Below are 21,791 nucleotides of genomic sequence, written 5' to 3'. Positions count from 1 at the left end.
TATAACGCAGGTCTCCTGCTTACTAGGCAGACGTGTTGACTACTTCGCCATCCGGACACAGTGGTCACCACACCTGCACGGTTTGCCCTAGCATGCCTCCCGTCGGATGCAAATTCTCGCTGTACCACACACTACTGATGTAGTGGCCCTGCTCATTAGCCTCATTACTCGCGGCATCTCATTGATTTGCGTATAAGTTCGAGCTTGGTGTTCATCTGCACTGAAGGGATCACTGGCCATCACCCGAAAGGACACCCACCATATGTATATAAAATTAAGATGATGACGGTCTATGATCCCTTCAGTGCAGATGCATATCAAGCTCAATTCTAAGGCTGCATTCACTGTGGCACCGACAACGGTCGTCAGACACCGTCTCCAGAGGTCGACCGATAATATCGGCCGATAGCGTGGTCATTAAGATGATGACGGTCTATGATACCTTCAGTGCAGATGCACATCCAGCTCAATTGTAAGCCTGCATTCACTGTGGCACCGACAACGGTCGTCAGACACCGTCGCCAGAGGACGCCCGATAAGATCGGTCGATAGCGTAGACATAGTGCATCCGATCTCCTCCATCAGTTTTTGGCAGGTTCAAAGGTGGTTATGTCATGTTATAATCTATTCTATGTATGAAGTAGGCTCGATTTTAACCACAGTGCCTCTGTGCTTGGATACGAGTGCTACATAGCAGCTTCTGCTATTAAAGAGACGCCGAATGCATGTGAATGAGCTTTCTTCTCTCGTTAAGAATGTCTTCCGTTATCGGAATAACCAGGCAAGTTTTACGAATATATATGACGGAAGAAACGTTCTTTTATACATACTCGTGATAATTCGTGGTGCTGAAAAGCAAGTTATAAACACTGTGCCGAGCGGGATTAGCCGAGCGGTCTGGGCACTGCAGTCATGGACTGTGCGGCTGGTCCCGGCGGAGGTTCGAATCCTCCCTCGGGCATGGGTGTGTGTGTTTGTACTTAGGATACTTTAGGTTAAGTAGTGTGTAAGCTTAGGGACTGATGACCTTAGCAGTTAAGTCCCATAAGATTTCACACACATTTGAACATTTTTTATAAACATTGTGTTTCGCTGCATTTGTTTAAAGTTGTGCCGACGTACATCAATTAACCTTCATTGACTGTCATTGAGCACACGAGTGAAAGACAAGCATAAAGTGTAATATCAGATACTCTGATAATCTACAGCACTTAAAATTGGAAATACACCACATTTGCAAACCACTTCATACTAACAGAATCACTACCCTACAGGCATAAAATGCCAGTAAGCAGTAACAATAATTTGTAGACAACTCATCACAACGTACCACAAAAATGATCTAGTACACTACCTATAAGCACATAAGATACGCCACCCTTTTCACTTTAACAAATTATTTTTTGAGGTTATAATCTATGCCTGAAATTTCCAATAAAGATTTTGTCTGTTTGAGGTTTCGAATAAACCCGAGATTCCAGTCCATAGATTCCGAACTATATCCCGATGATGATATTTTCATCCACGGGACGCCACAAACTCCCTCTTTCTTGGACTAAACTTATCAGTTTCTCACGCTCCATATTTCGTGTGGGAGAACGTCGGTCGATTTGACCGAAGAAAACAAACTGATTTGATTTCACCGATTGTCGTCCGAAGCCTGTACGTTGGGGAGATAAGGTCGGCTATATTGTGACGGCATACGTAGTGGCGTGCTGATTTGAAAAGGTCGGCCGTCTATGGCCGATGTCGGTCGTCGGAGGAAACCACCGATATCGGAGTCACTGTGGCCGCAGCCTTGTGGGAATCAGCGATGCCACTAGTAATGAGGCTAATGAGCAGGAGCAGTACATCAGTAGTGTGTGGTATAAATTATGAGTTTGGGTCTGACGGGAGGCATGCTAGGGCAGTCCGTGTGGTGGGGTGACCATTATGTCCAGATTTCGTAGTCGTCGGTACATCTGCCTAGTAAGCAGGAGACCCAGGTTCGAATCCCGGTCCGGCACAAATTCTCTACTTGCCCCACTGACATAAAAATCGATGCGCACTGGAAGCTAATATCTTTACTTCGGATCAAAATGGTGCCTGTTCTTCCGGATACGTCCAAAAGGACAGACACCACACACTCACACCCACCCGGACATATCCGGAAGAACAGCCACCATTTTGATCCGAAGTAAAGATATTAGCTTCCAGTGCGCATCGATTTTTATGTCAGTGGGGCAAGTAGAGAGTTTGTGCCGGACCGGGAAATATATGTATATTGTGTGTGTGTGTGTGTGTGTGTGTGTGTGTGTGTGTGTGGTATACAGGATGTTACAAAAAGGTACGGCCAAACTTTCAGGAAACATTCCTCACACACAAATAAAGAAAAGATGTTATGTGGGCATGTGTCCGGAAACGCTTAATTTCCATGTTAGAGCTCATTTTAGTTTCGTCAGTATGTACTGTACTTCCTCGATTCACCGCCAGTTGGCCCAATTGAAGGAAGGTAATGTTGACTTCGGTGCTTGTGTTGAAATGCGACTCATTGCTCTACAGTACTAGCATCAAGGACATCAGTACGTAGCATCAACGGGTTAGTGTTCATCACGAACGTGGTTTTGCAGTCAGTGCAATGTTTACAAATGCGGAGTTGGCAGATGCCCATTTGATGTGTGGATTAGCACGGGGCAATAGCCGTGGCGCGGTACGTTTGTATCGAGACAGATTTCCAGAACGAAGGTGTCCCGACAGGAAGACGTTCGAAGCAATTGATCGGCGTCTTAGGGAGCACGGAACATTCCTGCCTATGACTCGCGACTGGGGAAGACCTAGAACGACGAGGACATCTGCAATGGACGAGGCAATTCTTCGTGCACTGGACGATAACCCTAATGTCACCGTCAGAGAAGTTGCTGCTGTACAAGGTAACGTTGACCACGGCACTGTATGGAGAGTGCTACGGGAGAACCAGTTGTTTCCGTACCATGTACAGCATGTGCAGGCACTATCAGCAGCTGATTGGCCTCCACGGGTACACTTCTGCGAATGGTTCATCCAACAATGTGTCAATCCTCATTTCAGAGCAAATGTTCTCTTTACGGATGAGGCTTCATTCCAACGTGATCAAAATGTAAATTTTCGCAATCAACATGTGTGGGCTGACGAGAATCCGCACGCAGTTGTGCAATCACGTCATCAACACAGATTTTCTGTGAACGTTTGGGCAGACATTGTTGGTGATGTTTTGATTGGGCCCCATGTTCTTCCACCTACGCTCAATGGAGCACGTTATCATGATTTCATACGGGATACTCTACCTGTGCTGCTAGAACATGTGCCTTTACAAGTACGACACAACATGTGGTTCATGAACGATGGAGCTCCTGCACATTTCAGTCGAAGTGTTCGTACGCTTCTCAACAACAGATTCGGTGACCGATGGATTGGTAGAGGCGGACCAATTCCATGGCCTCCACGCTCTCCTGACCTCAACCCTCTTGACTGTCATTTATGGGGGCATTTGAAAGCTCTTGTCTACGCAACCCCGGTACCAAATGTAGAGACTCTCCGTGCTCGTATTGTGGACGGCTGTGATACAACACGCCATTCTCCAGGGCTGCATCAGCGCATCAGGGATTCCATGCGACGGAGGGTGGATGCATGTATCCTCGCTAACGGAGGACATTTTGAACTTTTCCTGCAACAAAGTGTTTGAAGTCACGCTGGTACGTTCTGTTGCTGTGTGTTTCCATTCCATGATTAATGTGATTTGAAGAGCACTAATAAAATGAGCTCTAACATGAAAAGTAAGCGTTTCCGGACACATGTCCACATAACATATTTTCTTTCTTTGTGTGTGAGGAATGTTTCCTGAAAGTTTGGCCGTACCTTTTTGTAACCCCTTGTATATTGTTTTAGAAACATCATTACTGCTAATTTAAGTTACCAATAACAGCAAAGTTCTTCAATTGTGACATTAATGCGTGACATAATGTGGTGGATGCTACAGCCTGTGGTACGAATGGAAGAAACTCATCTCCCTCACACACATACTTCGTACTTTGTCACAAGGATCTCTGATAGTGAAACTGAGACATGTACGTCGATAACTGATGAAAATGCCCTTTCCGAGTTGTAGGTAATTACTGCAATGGACCAGGAATTGCTTCATTATTCATTACGCAACAATAAATGAACTGACAGCACAAAACAGCGGTAACTATGTAACAGCCACTACACTGCTGTAGGGCCTGCACGGTATTATCATTATCATACAGCGTGATTCACGGAGATACGCAAATATTTTAATATGTTATTCTACAACTGAAACTAAAGAAAAAAGTTTATATGAACCTAGGTCCGCAAATGTTTAGTTACGGAGTTACGGCTAATAAAAGATTTTGCCTGAAATTTAGCAACTTTGATAATATGAAGCCATCGCAAAACTGTACGAGGTTAAAGTAAAGCATGATTTCCATTTATTTTGTTGTTATTGGTCTGTTGAATCTAATAAAACACGTCCCAGACCTGTATCGTCAGTAGTCTTCCAGAACTCCGTAACTAAACATTTGCGGACCTATGTTTGAACAAACTTTTTTCTTTAGTTTTACTGGTAGAATAGCATATTAAAACATTTGCATATCTTCGTGAATCACCCTGTATATTTTATCCCTTCAATCTTTCTGCCAGAAGGAGCTACTGGCTCTGAAAGTGTGCACATTTCCACTTCATTGATACATGCATGTTCTTTACAGCAGAAGACACAAAAATCAGTTCACTATGTTGGATTTCGTATTTTATCACTAGTCGGACGCTTGCCAAACGCCTGCGTGATGTATCGTCGAATAATTCGCACAGATCCCATTGATTCATTCGTCCATTGTCTCACATGAGTATAATTTTTTAATATCAGTCACTAAGCTGAAGGCCTACCACGTCTTTTAAAACTGTAACTGGAAGTTCAATTGAAGTCTTGAACAAGTTTCACCCCGATCTTTATACAAATTGTGAAATGTGGAACCCTGAAAAACGCTATCTGTCTCTGAAAATTAGTTACTCATATGGTAGGATCTTCGCAAGAGCAAGAGGCTTTTTTTTATGAACCATTCGTAACTACCTTAGGCTGGTTACGTATACACGTTTCCTAAACAAAGATCAAACGTGTAATGAACTGTATGTTATAAGTTCTGTTCGTTTGTGCAAGGCAAATGTGGTGGCATATGTTATAGTTATCGCTTGAAAAACAGTGAGCTGTTGGTGGATCTGAAAACTATTAACTACTATTCCAAGTTGCATCTTACGAACTGCGTTGCGGGGTCGTTACCTGAAATTCGAAAAATACTACGAAAGACACCTGGAGCGTGCACTGCAAAGTAGATGAGAGTTCTACTTTTAAGATAAACCACACAGGAAAATGGAGCTAGGGTCCATGAGGCCACCTAGTGTCAATATGAATGGACAAAGCCATATGGCTGGATATGTACAGGGTTATTACAAATGATTGAAGCGATTTCACAGCTCTACAATAACTTTATTATTTGAGATATTTTCATAATACTTTGCACACAGATACAAAAACTCAAAAAGTTTTTTTAGGCATTCACAAATGTTCGATATGTGCCCCTTTACTCATTCGGCAGACATCAAGCCGATAATCAAGTTCCTCCCACACTCGGCGCAGCATGTCCCCATCAATGAGTTCGAAAGCATCGTTGATGCGAGCTCGCAGTTCTGGCACGTTTCTTGGTAGAGGAGGTTTAAACACTGAAACTTTCACATAACCCCACAGAAAGAAATCGCATGGAGTTAAGTCGGGAGAGTGTGGAGGCCATGACATGAGTTGCTGATCATGATCTCCACCACGACCGATCCATCGGTTTTCCAGTCTCCTGTTTAAGAAATGCCGAACATCATGATGGAAGTGCAGTGGAGCACCATCCTGTTGAAAGATGAAGTCGGCGCTGTGGGTCTCCAGTTGTGGCATGAGCCAATTTTCCAGCATGTCCAGATACACGTGTCCTGTAACGTTTTTTTCGCAAAAGAAAAAGGGGCCATAAACTTTAAACCGTGAGATTGCACAAAACACGTTAACTTTTGGTGAATTGCGAATTTGCTGCACGAATGCGTGAGGATTCTCTACCGCCCAGATTCGCACATTGTGTCTGTTCGCTTCACCATTAAGAAAAAATGTTGCTTTATCACTGAAAACAAGTTCCGCACTGAACGCATCCTCTTCCATGAGCTGTTGCAACCGCGCCGAAAATTCAAAGCTTTTGACTTTGTCATCGGGTGTCAGGTCTTGTAGCAATTGTAAACGGTAAGGCTTCTGCTTTAGCCTTTTCCGTAAGATTTTCCAAACCGTCGGCTGTGGTACGTTTAGCTCCCTGCTTGCTTTATTCGTCGACTTCCGCGGGCTACGCGTGAAACTTGCCCGCACGCGTTCAACCGTTTCTTCGCTCACTGCAGGCCGACCCGCTGATTTCCCCTTACAGAGGCATGCAGAAGCTTTAAACTGCGCATACCATCGCCGAATGGAGTTAGCAGTTGGTGGATCTTTGTTGAACTTCGTTCTGAAGTGTCGTTGCACTGTTATGACTGACTGATGTGAGTGCATCTGAAGCACGACATATGCTTTCTCGGCTCCTGTCGCCATTTTGTCTCACTGCGCTCTCGAGCGCTCTGGCGGCAGAAACCTGAAGTGCGGCTTCAGCCGAACAAAACTTTATGAGTTTTTCTACGTATCTGTAGTGTGTCGTGACCGTATGTCAATGAATGGAGCTACAGTGAATTTATGAAATCGCTTCAATCATTTGTAATAGCCCTGTACAAGGAGCATTCAATAAGTAGTGTAACATATTTTTTCTGAAAACAGGTAGGTTTTATTCAGGATTCCGATACACTACACTCCTGGAAATTGAAATAAGAACACCGTGAATTCACTGTCCCAGGAAGGGGAAACTTTATTGACACATTCCTGGGGTCAGATACATCACATGATCACACTGACAGAACCACAGGCACATAGACACAGGCAACAGAGCATGCACAATGTCGGCACTAGTACAGTGTATATCCACCTTTCGCAGCAATGGAGGCTGCTATTCTCCCATGGAGACGATCGTAGAGATCCTGGATGTAGTCCTGTGGAACGGCTTGCCATGCCATTTCCACCTGGCGCCTCAGTTGGACCAGCGTTCGTGCTGGACGTGCAGACCACGTGAGACGACGCTTCATCCAGTCCCAAACATGCTCAATGGGGGACAGATCCGGAGATCTTGCTGGCCAGGGTAGTTGACTTACACCTTCTAGAGCACGTTGGGTGGCACGGGATACATGCGGACGTGCATTGTCCTGTTGGAACAGCAAGTTCCCTTGCCGGTCTAGGAATGGTAGAACGATGGGTTCGATGACGGTTTGGATGTACCGTGCACTATTCAGTGTCCCCTCGACGATCACCAGTGGTGTACGGCCAGTGTAGGAGATCGCTCCCCACACCATGATGCCGGGTGTTGGCCCTGTGTGCCTCGGTCGTATGCAGTCCTGATTGTGGCGCTCACCTGCACGACGCCAAACACGCATACGACCATCATTGGCACCAAGGCAGAAGCGACTCTCATCGCTGAAGACGACACGTCTCCATTCGTCCCTCCATTCACGCCTGTCGCGACACCACTGGAGGCGGGCTGCACGATGTTGGGGCGTGAGCGGAAGACGGCCTAACGGTGTGCGGGACCGTAGCCCAGCTTCATGGAGACGGTTGCGAATGGTCCTCGCCGATACCCCAGGAGCAACAGTGTCCCTAATTTGCTGGGAAGTGGCGGTGCGGTCCCCTACGGCACTGCGTAGGATCCTACGGTCTTGGCGTGCATCCGTGCGTCGCTGCGGTCCGGTCCCAGGTCGACGGGCACGTGCCCCTTCAGCCGACCATTGGCGACAACATCGATGTACTGTGGAGACCTCACGCCCCACCTGTTGAGCAATTCGGCGGTACGTCCACCCGGCCTCCCGCATGCCCACTATATGCCCTCGCTCAAAGTCCGTCAACTGCACATACGGTTCACGTCCACGCTGTCGCGGCATGCTACCAGTGTTAAAGACTGCGATGGAGCTCCGTATGCCACGGCAAACTGGCTGACACTGACGGCGGCGGTGCACAAATGCTGCGCAGCTAGCGCCATTCGACGGCCAACACCGCGGTTCCTGGTGTGTCCGCTGTGCCGTGCGTGTGATCATTGCTTGTACAGCCCTCTCGCAGTGTCCGGAGCAAGTATGGTGGGTCTGACACACCGGTGTCAATGTGTTCTTTTTTCCATTTCCAGGAGTGTATATTATTCCCTATTTTTTTGGCTGTGAACCCCCATTTTTAACAGTATCTCGGTTCAGTGCGACGTCCTTAGGCCATCTTACTGGGAGGACGTAATTACCCACATGATATCACTCTACTGGTCGACGTCGAACCCAACGTCTTGCTAGATCAATAAACTCCGCTTCGCGCGGACTACATCTTTTGTTGCGCCGAACAGATGGCAGTGAGAAGTTGCGAGATACGGGCTGTAGGGTGGATGAGGGGGAACAGTCTGATGAAGTTTTGTGAGCTGCTCTCAGAAGCGCAGACTTGGTGAGGCCTTGCGTTGTCATGGAGAAGAAGTTCGTTCGATTTTCTGAGGGTAGCACGATGCACTTCAGAGTTGTTCGTTGCACCATGAGGGACGACATCAAACAGAATAATCCCTTCACAGTCCCAGAGGACCGTCGCCATGAATTTACCAGCTGAGGGTGCGGCTTTGAACCGTTTCTTCGGGAGGGAGGTAGCGTGACGCCACTTCACGGATTGCCGTTTCGTTTCCGGCACAAAGTGATGAAGCCAGCATTAGCCTCGCAACGCGGAAGCAATTGCACACAGATCGTCCTTCGTTGTTCTTTGTGGTCTTCTGTTAGGTGGTGAGGAACCCGTGGGCACAGACCTCTGAGTACCCCAGTTGGTGGACGAGTGTGTTAGCACTACCAACAGAGACGTCCAGCTGAGCAGCGAGGTTGTTGACTGTGATCACCTCGAACGGGAGTGTCCACAAGTTCCAACACTGCAGGAGTCACAGCTACGCGCGGCCAGCGGGCACGCGGGAGATCAGACAGCCTTGTGCGACCTTGTCGCGATGATGACAGCCTCGCCCAACGAACCACTGTGCCTTCGTCCGCTGCCAGGTCCCCGAAGACGTTCGGCAAGAGGTTATGGATATGTGCGATGCTCTGGTTTTGTGCCACGCACACTGCTACAAGCGCCATTTTGAAGGATACGTACAGCAGTGCCACCTATCGGAACTTCGTGAAACTACAGAAGCTGAAGCTGGTGTACACTACTGGCCATTAAAATTCTACACCAAGAAGAAAAGCAGATGACAAACAGGCATTCTTTCGACAAATATATTATACTAGGACTGACATGTGATTACATTTTCACGCAATTTGGGTACATAGATCCTGAGAAATTAGTACCCTGGACAACCACCTCTGGCCATAATAACGGCCTTGAAACGCCTGGGCATTGAGTCAAACAGAGCTTGAATGACGTGTACAGGTACAGCTGCCCAAGCAGCTTCAACACGATACCACAGTTCATCAAGAGTAGTGACTGGCGTATTGTGACGAGCCAGTTGCTCGGCCACCATTGACCAGACGTTTTCAATTGGTGAGAGATCTGGAGAATGTGCTGGCCAGGGCAGCAGTCGAACATTTTCTGTATCCAGAAAGGCCAGTACAGGACCTGCAACATGCGGTCGTGCATTATCCTGCCGAAATGTAGGGTTTCGCAGGGATCGAATGGGATGCGACCATCACGATGCTGTAAACAGAACCTGGATTCATCCGAAAAAATGACGTTTTGCCATTCGTGCACCCAGGTTCGTCGTCGAGTACACCATCGTAGGCGCTCCTGTCTGTGATGCAGCGTCAGGGGTAACCGCAGCATGGCCTCCGAGCTGATAGTACATGCTGCTGCAAACGTCGTCGAACTGTTCGTGGAGATGGTTGTTGTCTTGCAAACGTCCCCATCTATTGACTCAGGGATCGAGACGTGGCTGCGCCATCCGTTACAGCCATGCGGATAAGATGCCTGTCATCTCGACTGCTAGTGATACGAGGCCGTTGGGATCCAGCACGGCGTTCCGTATTACCCTCCTGAACCCACCGATTCCATATTCTGCTAACAGTCATTGGATCTCGACCAACGCTAGCAGCAATGTCGCGATACGATAAACCGCAATCGCGATAGGCTACACTCCGACCTTTATCAAACTCGGAAACGTGACGGTACGCATATCTCCTCCTTACACGAGGCATCACAGCAACGTTTCACCAGGCAACGCCGGTCAACTGTTGTTTGTGTGTGAGAAATCGGTTGGAAACTTTCCTCATGTCAGCACGTTGTAGGTGTCGCCACCGGCGCCAACCTTGTGTGAATGCTCTGAAAAACTAATCATTTGCATATCACAGCATCTTCTTCCTGTCGGTTAAATTTCGCGACTGCACCACGTCATCTTCGTGGTGTAGCAATTTTAGTGGCCTGTAGAGTATTTCAGGATGTGCCATCAATGAAATCTTCATTTTTTTTCACCCGAAACTGGTCGAGAGAAAAGGAAAGTGTTGCACTAGTTATTGAATGCCTCTATGCCCGTCGCACGTAGTGGATGAGTGTACTCACAGCCGAAGTAGACGGCGACGGCGGCGGCGAGCAGCAGCACCAGGAAGGCGGCGACGACGCAGCAGCCGCAGCGGTACTGCGAGCCCAGCTTGCGCGTGAACCGGATGTCGCTGTCCACCGACAGGATCGAGCTCGGCGTCTCCGACCGCGACACCTGCAAGCACAGAAAAGCAACTCCAGTACCTATTTTGATGTACATTTACTTAAATATAAATAAAACCTCCCGCATAAAATTAATTTATGGAGGACACAGACAATCATAATGAATTCCGGAGTATACTGGAACGCTGAGAACAAAATTTCAGCAATCCCGGGTCTGAGATACTTTGGTAGTGTAAAGGAAGCCGGGGATATCACAAGGCTCAGTTCTAGATCCACTGTTTTCCTTGTTACACAGTGCCTGACAAAGAAAGTGAATCGCCGGCCGGGGAGGCCGAGCGGTTCTAGGCGCTACAGTCTGGAACCGCGCGACCGCTACGGTCGCAGGTTCGAATCCTGCCTCGGGCATGGATGTGTGTGATGTCCTTAGGTTAGTTAGGTTTAAGTAGTTGTAAGTTCTAGGGGACTGATGACCTTAGAAGTTAAGTCCCATAGTGCTCAGAGCCATTTGAACCAAAGAAAGTGAATCACCCAGAAGACACTGACGGATTTCAGTGTAGCTTCATTCATGTACACACTATCGGCGGATATGTAAATGATTATATTGTTGCAATTCTCTGTGAGTGATAGAACGGCCACCAGGGTACATTATTGATGTTAATGTTACCAACAGCGTCTGATGTTATGTGATTACTAGGAAAGACTCAGAGATGACACATTCTCGTATGAGACAGCATTATCAGCACCTGACAGGGTTTCAAATGGGCCTCCCAGTGAGTCTCCATTTCGCCAGCTGGTCGAATCATGCAATATCCAGATCTGTGGGGCATTCGCATGTGATGAGCACCCGATGTTGGACTGCATGAGAACGTGAGGAGAAACATACTCCTCGTCAAGGTTACGGTTGACTGCTTTTGACCACGAGAGAGGGTTCCCCTGTTGTTCACCAACCACATTGTAACCCATCTGCATCTGCGCCGCCATCTGATAGCAAGCAATGGACTCCGTGCAACATTCTGCGTCATCCCGCACCACAGGTCACAGACCAGCAGCAACTGAAATGGGGAGTTATCGTCTCACGAGGAGGTTGCCCGTTAACGGCACAACATAAACGGCTCCTTTTGGAGTGGTGCCCTCTCCAGGAAGCATGGACTACCGATGAATGGCGCTTCACTATGTTCAGCGATGAATCACGGTTCTCCACTACTCAGGATGACCAGCGTTGGTGAGTCTGACAGCGACTTGGGCAGAGATCCCATTTTTCCGATGTGTTACTCCCAGCGTCATGTTGCTGGGAGCCATCGGGTATGACTTCAGGTCACGGATGATAGCAATTGAAGGGCCTCTGACAGCACAATGGTACGTCACGGACGAAACTGAATCGTATTTCAGATGTGCCAAGACCTGCTAATGAAAAATAATCATCTTCAGCAATAGTAGCATTACGCCTCAGAAAGAACGTCGTCACGCTCACCCTATGTGACGTTCGTCATCTAAGAGTACCAACTTGGGGGATGGAATAGTACATGATCATCTTAGAAGACGTTATTTGCTGCCAGCCCGTTTGGCTGGCACTGGTTATCTGGCGGTCTTTCTTCCACAGGTCTTATCTTGCTGTCTGAGGATGTGGTATCATCCCATTTGGATATTAATGTCCGTGAGCACATAACGATCGATACATTCTTTGTCATAAGAGAAGCAGAGGTCCAGTCCCATGACCAGGTCTTAGCCGATCTTTGCTCCTATGGACTTTTCCCTATGGAGTGACATGATGTTCTGAACTTAGAGCTGGCAAATATGATGGTAGGTAACATCAGTACTCGGTTTACAAAGTCTGATTGCCGCTCCATTTTAGCAAAAATAACACACAGCTCTAGTGAATGATATACTTAATTAACACAAGTCCATAACATAATAAATGAAATCGAAAATTTTAAATTGTTAGGATTCAAGACAGCTGAAACGCTGTCTTGCAAGTATCATGTAGAGTATTTTGAGTGGTAGTTGTAGGGTGCTGTTTTACTATAAGAATAGTCAACACGATCACTGGCACTGAAGTGCATAATCTTTTTCACCATTCTTATTTTTTACGAATTACGAAAGTAACGGGGCTGAGAGAAAATAAATGGATGTAAATAATCTTGTATGAAGAAACATTAGAATATGTGCAAAGCTCTAAATACCTATAAAGCAGAACAGAAAGTGACTTGAAATACAGCAAAGAAATTAAACCAGGTTAGCAATGGCGAAAGAGGCACTTTGTAAGCATACAAGAGTTTTTTGCAGCAATATGGGAAAAGACTGATAAAATGTTTTGCTTGGAATGTTCAGCTGCAAGGCTGGAGCGGTTTTGAGACGTGACCGTAGCAAAGAATGAAAAAAAAGAAAGATGGATGGATAGGGTGAAAATGAAGAGGTACTGAGAAGAATGGGAGAAGAGAGACAGTTGACAAGTGTAAAAAAAGGAGGAAAAAGTTAGATAGGACACATGTTAAGCAATAAGAAGGGTTTTATAAAACAGTCGTAAAAGGATATGTAGGAGGGAAGAGGAGGCGAAGGAGGAAGAGGTTTCAGATTCTGGAAACTGATGGAATTAGGCAATAACTAATCCATCCACTGTTAACAACGTTTGCCATGAAGATGCTCAAAGAGCACATGTCTCTCATGTGTCCAGACTGGTGGAAACCTGGAAGAGATAAAAAATGCAATCACACATTTTTCGTAGGTTTAGTAATCCAAGGTTAAATGTGAAAAGGATATTGTTACTTCCACACTCCAGGTTTCGAGCTGTTGATGCTCCTATTTCAGTTAACCCGTCAGTTACAGGGAATAAGCAATACTGACCCTACGATTTCTCTTAGAAGATAGGTTAAGGAAAGGAAAACCCTACGTCTATAGCGTTAGTTTACTTAAAGAAAACTTTTGACACTGTTGACTGGAATACTCTCTTTAAAATTCTGAAGGTAGCAGGGGAAATGACAGGGAGCGACAGGCTATTTACAACTTGTACAGAAACCAGATGGCAGTCGTAAGAGTCGAACGCACTAATGGGAAGCAGTGACTAAGAAGGGCGTGAGACATATTTGTAGCCTATCCTCGATGTTGTTCAATCTGTACATTGAGCTAGCAGTAAAGGAAACAAAAGAAAAATTTAAAGTCCAGGGAGAACAAATAAAATCTTTGAGGCCTGCCGATGATGGTATTTCTGTCAGAGTCAGCAAAGGACATGGAAGAGCAGTTGAACGGAGTGGACAGTATATTGAAAGGAACATACGAGGTGTGGCTAGAAAAAAACCGGACTAGTACTGGTGAAACAATAAAACGAATGCAATAAGGCTGAAAGTCGCGTGGCCTGTCACGTGACTCTCGCTCCGCCTACTGCTCGAGTTTCATCTGCCTCCTGCACTCAGTCTGCCCGTGGCGTCTGTTTTAAGTAGTTGACGTTTTGTCTGTGCGTCGGAAAATGTTGAGTGTACAGAAAGAACAGCGTGTTAACATCAAATTTTGTTTCAAACTAGGAAAATCTGCAAGTGAAACGTTTGTAATGTTACAACAAGTGTACGGCGATGATTGTTTATCGCGAACACAAGTGTTTGAGTGGTTTAAACGATTTGAAGATGGCCGCGAAGACACCAGTGATGACACTCGCACTGGCAGACCATTGTCAGCAAAACCTGATGCAAACATTGAAAAAATCGGTAAACTTGTTCGACAAGATCGCCGTTTAACAATCAGAGCAGTGTCTGAGTTAACAGGAGTCTCCAGGATGTCAGAACAAATCATTCTTCGGCGTTCCTTCTGTTCAATTGTGAGACACTTTGGAACCATTTTTGAACACACTTTGTTCATGTTGAAACTTTCATGAAGAATCTGCCTAACACTTTCCTTGTCAACTCCTGTTAACTCAGACACTGCTCTGATTGTTAAACGGCGATCTTGTCGAACAAGTTTACCGATTTTTCAATGTTTGCATCAGTTTTTGCTGACAATGGTCTGCCAGTGCGAGTGTCATCACTGGTGTCTTCGCGGCCATCTTTAAATCGTTTAAACCACTCAAACACTTGTGTTCGCGATAAACAATCATCGCCGTACACTTGTTGTAACATTACAAACGTTTCACTTGCAGATTTTCCTAGTTTGAAACAAAATTTGATGTTAACACGCTGTTCTTTCTGTACACTCAACATTTTCCGACGCACAGACAAAACGTCAACTACTTAAAACAGACGCCACGGGCAGACTGAGTGCAGGAGGCAGATGAAACTCGAGCAGTAGGCGGAGCGAGAGTCACGTGACAGGCCACGCGACTTTCAGCCTTATTGCATTCGTTTTATTGTTTCACCAGTACTAGTCCGGTTTTTTTCTAGCCACACCTCGTATAAGACGAACATCAACGAAAGCAAAAGAAAGATAATGGAATGTAGTCGACTTAAAATCAGGTGACGCTGGGGGAATTAGGTTAGTAAACGAGACACATAGAGTAGTAGATGAGTTTCACTGTTTGGGCAGAAAAATAACTGATGATAGCCGAAGTAGAGCGGATATAAAAAGTAGACATTCAATGGCAAGAAAAGAGTTTCCGAAGAAGAGAAATTTCTTAGCATAAAATGTAGATTTGTGTGTCAGGAAGCGTTTAAGTATTTCTATGGAGTGTAGCTATGTATGGAAGTGAAACATGGACAATAAACAATTAAGAAAAAACGAGAATAGAAGCTTTCGAAATGTGGTGCTACAGAAGAATGCTGGAGATTAGATGGTAGACCACGTAACTTGTGAAGAGAAAGTGACTGGAACTGGGGAGGAAGTAAATTTGTGGCACATCTTGGCTAGAAGAAGGGATAGGCTGACAGGACACATTCTGTCATCAACGGATCACCAATTTAATATTGCAGGAAATTGTAGGGAATAAATCATAGAGGGAGACCAAGAGATGAGTACAGCAAATAGATTCAGGAGGATGTAGGTTGCAGTAGTTATTCGGAGATGAAGAGGCTTGCACAGGATAGAGTAGCATGGAGAGCTTTAAAAAACCAGTCTTCGGACTGAAGACCACAACAACAACAAAGCAACTTCCGCCTGTGGAAAGGATTAGTTCCTAAAACTGACGAGCTAACTTTTTAATAAGGATAGATACATTGTCTGCAGTCGAAAAAAGCAATATTGAAATAAACCTTGCGACACCAGACTGCTCACTAAAAGCCTGCACTGCAGATAGAGATATTGCAGAAACCGCACTTTGTTTGTATTAAGTTTCCAGACTTAGCTGAGAGAAGAAACAAAGTGATGCGCAGTTTCCGCTGCGCAGAAGTTCCTTAGTATGTCGGCGCCTGGGAGGGGACAGGCGGGGGCGGGATGCGTGGGCGGCAGGCGTCGCCAGGGAAAGCGGATCTTCGTCTGCATCTGCATCTGGCCGGCAGCGAGCTCTCTCCAGGCGCCCCAGCGATGGAAAATAATAAGCGACAGCTCGCAAAACCGGGCCAGAAGTCTCAGTGGACCAGAAGCGGACTTCTGCGGCCTGCGGCGTGAAAGGTACGGCCAGTGCAGCTGGCGACGCGCAAAAAGGCACCCGCAGCCGGTCCACTTTCTGCACTGCGAGTCCAGCGAAGTGCGTCAGCTCTCGCTCGCACTACGTCTGTGGGACGTTCGGATACTTCTTACTAATTTTCTCTGTCGGTACTTTCACGGCGCCTTTGCTCTCGTTACGTAAATTGCAGCTGCAGGTATACGCCTTTGAGACACACAGGGCTTTTTATATGTACGTCTGGGATTGTGGAAGACGGCTGCGCGAAAACTGAAAGGTATACAGAAAACAGACACATATGACTGGACAGAGCACCTAACCAAGCTGCATGTGCTCAACCTGGGCGCCGTTTAGACATCAATACGTCACTGAAGTCGCTGACACGAGTTGTCCGGGAAGGCACCACATCATCCCACATTGGAAATTTGTTTATTGGCTTGCTTGTCTGCATACGTGAACTAATTCGACGAGACAATGCGAAGCCAATGATGTGTCTAAATGTTCTGAATCATCTTCTCCCTTAGGAAACTACGCGTTCTATTTTATGATATGTCATCAGTTTTGTCCTCTTTGTTTCAGTTTTTCTCTCAATGTGCATTGCTATGGTTTCGCTCGAACCTAATGTTTCGCCAGCAATATGTCATGTCCGGCACATAAAGTCACAGTAGTGGCAGTTTGTACGAGGCGTGCCCCAGGGTTTGGTATTAGGTCTTATACTCTCTTCACTGTGTGTGTGATATGTTATCAGGTTTGTCCTACTGCAAGTAGCACATGTACGCTGATGGCCTCCAGTTGTATCCAAGTGCAAAACCTGTAAAACCGAAGACAACTATCGATAATCTGAGAACCGACCTGTGTGCGCTAGAAACTGGTCGCAGGAATAGGGTTAAAGCTCATCCCATCCAAAACCCAGGCAGTACTGGTGGGTCATTCTAGACTCATTAATCAGAAATGTCGGGAATCCCTAGCATCTTTAACCCTAAATGGGACAAATATCTACTTCTCTCCTTCAGCAAAGAGTCTAGGGGTAACAATAGGTGAAAATCTAAATTGTTCTGAGCACATAACTGCAGTGTGCAGGAATGCATCAGCATTCTCCATGGCCTACAAAAATATGAGCTGAAAAAGGCAGCGTTCTCCGGAAAGCTCAAGGCGTCGTCTGGAACTGCTTATGAACGCCTGTGTTCGTTACATCTGTGATGTTCGACTCCTTGATCATATTTCACCATCGTATGCACAGCTATCCAGCCTGTGTGCGACAAGCGCAGAGATTCCAGACCCTCTGTCTTCTTACTGTCTTATTAAGAAACACTGTCTTTCATATATCTCCTCGACCTTAACTCTCTTATCTGAACAACACCGTAGAAACACCCGTTCCCGTCAGAGCAAAATCCTTTGTCACACAACGTTGCTCAGCCACTTTCTCGAAGTCCTAACTAGCAGGGTCCGCAGCTCGTGGTCGTGCGGTAGCGTTCTCGCTTCCCGCGCCCGGGTTCCCGGGTTCGATTCCCGGCGGGGTCAGGGATTTTCTCTGCCTCGTGATGACTGGGTGTTGTGTGCTGTCCTTAGGTTAGTTAGGTTTAAGTAGTTCTAAGTTCTAGGGGACTGATGACCATAAATGTTAAGTCCCATAGTGCTCAGAGCCATTTGAACTAACTAGCAGGAAGACGACGGAATAACCTGATGCATTATATTGGAGAACTGAATAACATTTTCATCTTCAGAAGACACTTAATGACATGTCTACAAGGATTACCATTGTTCTTGTATGCACTCGTTACCGTTTTAAATCCTTCTTTCCAGTCAGATCTTCGTCATTTCCCAGTTTTCTTAGCTGGTGCAGTCTCCTTAAATTTCTTTTCTCCAGCCCCCGTTATATCAGAAAACATTCTTTCTTTTACGCCTGTAAATTATTTTTGTGTCTAGCACTATCATTATTGTTATTACTGAAATTATTGTCACTATTAGTGGCAGCAACTGCAGTAGTACAAGTGTGTCACTATTTACTTTATAAGTTCATAGTCAGTATTATTTACTCACATTATCACTTCAGGCACTCAAATCATTTTAATATTGTTTGTCGTATAAAATTGTTAAATTTTAGGAAACTATGATGTCAGAAATGTACTGTATGTGTGAAACCCTGGTCCGATCTAAGAGAAGGCCTGATGGCTCTAATCAGATCAGGTTAAATAAATATTCGCTACCTGTCATTTCTCTGTATATCTTATATAGTTATCGTGCATTCTTCCAAAGCCCCATACTCCAGAGGCACATACGAATAACCCGGTATTTTGTGAAGATGGTGCCTCACAGGCCGTAAGTATTTGACAAATTCGTAGTTCCACCGCTAAGAGCTGCTAATAAATATCTGTTGTAATAAAGAAGTATTCCTAGCAGCTCTCAGGGGTGGAACTATGACCTTTTTATAAACGTTTTTAAGATATTCTAAACCTACCAGGATCAATGCAAATAATTTACATACCCCATCAATCTAAAAAGTTACGAGACTCGATTAATACAAAATAGAGCAACGATAGAATTGTGGTTTTAATGGTACAAGTATTTTACTTAATCTCCACCCCCCATCCCCCGCCCCCCACATAACTGCAACGCACATAACGTTCATACAAACTTGTGAAGCTTTTAGAAAAGTTGTTCTTTGGGATGTTGTACACCTCGAGCTTCAGACTGGCTTGGATGTCGGTTTCGTCGTCAAAGGGGTGGCCCTTCATGGCAATTTCTGTGCTTTGTCATTCTGTGGTATGTTCGTATTGATAACACCAATTTTTTACGTGTTTTGCATTGCAATTAAGTTGCGTCAGTGGTCCAAGTGTTGTTCTCGTTTGAGAGTCAAAATGTGCAGCATAAACTTTGCACGCACGTTTCTTTTCTTCAATACGTTCTGTAGAATGCCTTAAACACTTGATTTTGAGATACTCCTCCACTGCGGTGTGGCCGAGCGGTTCTAGGCGCTTCAGTCTGGAACCGCACGACCGCTACGGTCGCAGGTTCGAATCCTGCCTCGGGCATGGGTGTGTGTGATGTCCTTAGGTTAGTTAGGTTTAAGTAGTTCTAAGTTCTAGGGGACTGATGACCTCAGATGTTAAGTCCCATAGTGCTCAGAGCCAACATTAACCGGAAGATGATTGCTGGGTGATCGTGGTGGGTTCTGTTGTTCGGTGAAGCACCATTGCACTTGCAAAAGGGAGTAAAGTAAGGCAAATTTTAACCCAGAGTTTGGTTTGAACACCATCGTGTCTTTTGAAGAAACTGTATGTTTGTTAAAGACGCTATCCATTCATTATCTACACTAAGGTGCAATAATAAGAAACAAACCCCAGGAGAGAAGTCTTGCATTAAAAATAAGCAATATATCTCCGCTATTGTTCAGCCTCTGCACTGAAGAACCAATGGCTAAAAGAAAAGGAAGTTTCGGGAGTGTGATTAACATCCGTTGTGAAAGAATATCAACGAAAGTCGTGGAGCAAATATACGCTCTTGGACAACTTCCCACGACACTTCATCCAGGACACTTCTTTTAACCTCGTCCGGTGATTCTGCAGTAACTCTAGTGAAGGCGTGGCCCTTGTGAGCACGATCTGTTAGCACCACACCATGGTAGTGCCTGAACCATTCAGTATCACCTTGCCCGATGATGACTGCGTCTTTGCCCCTTTCAGCGGTGGCGAATCCACAGCTTGCCTTGCTGTGCATCTACGATGCTAATTAGTATGGTCGCAACACTAGCGACAGCCATTCTGAAATGGAGCAATACATTTCTATTCGGTGATGAATAGTAATAAGCAAACATTACTCAAAGTTTGTGTTGGTCATTGAAACCATTCAGACCACCTCATACGATGCTGTGGACCTGCAACCCTAATCAAATTTACTACAAAAAACATCTGCCATACCTTAGTTACGCCACTACTCAACCTAATTTCTTGGACAGCCGTGTATGTTCTTTTTCAGCAAACCTGTTCTCCGTTATAACCTCCCTTCGATCACGTAGCGCCGGCGTTTTTCAATTAAGACGCAATATGAGTGCATTTGCAGTGCCATTCCAAAGTGCACTCATTAATCCACTCTGTTCTGTGTGACTTGGCAACTATGATGGATTTCCAGGAAAAATCATAAAGCAACTTATAATCCTTAGCTCTTTGCGTTGCGAGTTTTATTGCTTTCTTCTGTACATTGTGAATTCATAATGTTCATTCAGTTACTAGTGAACACTGTTGGACGTGGTTTTTTATACTTAGGAGTAGATTTACAGTATAAATATCTGACAAACCCGGTATTGTGCGGGTATTCATTTTGCAAAATTTCTATTAGAAACGAAAACAAAAAATTAACCATGTTTTTAGTGTAAAACCAAAAATATTTCAGTTCCGTGTATTCACGAAAATACCTCTGACATTACGAAACAGTCGCACGAAGAAATATGCAGAATATACAAATATACAGGGTGATTCAAAAAGAATACCACAACTTTAGGAATTTAAAACTCTGCAACGACAAAAGGCAGAGCTAAGCACTAGCTGTCGGCGAATTAAGGGAGCTATAAAGTTTCATTTAGTTGTACATTTGTTCGCTTGAGGCGCTGTTGACTAGGCGTCAGCGTCAGTTGATGCTAAGATGGCGACCGCTCAACAGAAAGCTTTTTGTGTTATTGAGTACGGCAGAAGTGAATCGACGACAGTTATTCAGCGTGCATTTCGAACGAAGTATGGTCTTAAACCTGCTGATAGGTGGTGTATTAAACGTTGGTATAAACAGTTTACAGAGAATGGGTGTTTGTGCAAAGGGAAAAGTTCTGGACGGCCGAGAACGAGTGATGAAAATGTAGCACGCATCCAGCAAGCATTTGTTCGCAGCCCAGGAAAATCGACTCGCAGAGCTAGCAGAGAGCTGCAAATTCCACAATCAACTGTATGGAGAGTCCTACGAAAAAGGTTAGTAATGAAACCTGAACGTCAACTACCCGAGGCGATGGATCGGCCGCCAGGCAGCCCGTGACAGAGCACTTCATCACTGGCCTCCAAGAAGCCCTGATCTTACCCCCTGCGATTTTTTCTTATGGGGGTATGTTAAGGATATGGTGTTTCGGCCACCTCTCCCAGCCACCATTGATGATTTGAAACGAGAAATAACATCAGCTATCCAAACTGTTACGCCTGATATGCTACAGAGAGTGTGGAACGAGTTGGAGTATCGGGTTGATATTGCTCGTGTGTCTGGAGGGGGCCATATTGAACATCTCTGAACTTGTTTTTGAGTGAAAAAAAACCTTTTTAAATACTCTTTGTAATGATGTATAACAGAAGGTTATATTATGTTTCTTTCATTAAATACACATTTTTAAAGTTGTGGTATTCTTTTTGAATCACCCTGTATAAGTACAACGCCCTGGCCAGTTTCAGTACACTGGGCGCAGCTGCTTCGCGTCTCTGCGGTAACGCCTCTTGATGGCACAATAAACGGCTATTA

At 45.4% G+C, this 21,791-nt stretch overlaps 1 protein-coding gene across 1 annotated transcript in view; it reads right to left on the bottom strand.

Moving 5' to 3' along the window:
* Positions 1 to 21,791, bottom strand: part of LOC126198352 (atrial natriuretic peptide-converting enzyme-like) — a 280,495-nt gene that overhangs the window by 76,789 nt on the left and 181,915 nt on the right. Inside the window, exon 2 of the mRNA XM_049934714.1 lies at positions 10,682 to 10,835. Within this exon, the coding sequence (XP_049790671.1) occupies positions 10,682 to 10,835 (154 nt within the window). The remainder of the gene's footprint in view (positions 1 to 10,681; positions 10,836 to 21,791) is intronic.

The sequence above is a fragment of the Schistocerca nitens genome, chromosome 1 (genome assembly GCF_023898315.1).
Source record: "Schistocerca nitens isolate TAMUIC-IGC-003100 chromosome 1, iqSchNite1.1, whole genome shotgun sequence".
Taxonomy (NCBI): domain Eukaryota; kingdom Metazoa; phylum Arthropoda; class Insecta; order Orthoptera; family Acrididae; genus Schistocerca; species Schistocerca nitens.
The sequence above is the reverse complement of the archived record's forward strand: the minus strand, read 5'-3'. Positions and strand labels throughout refer to the sequence as shown.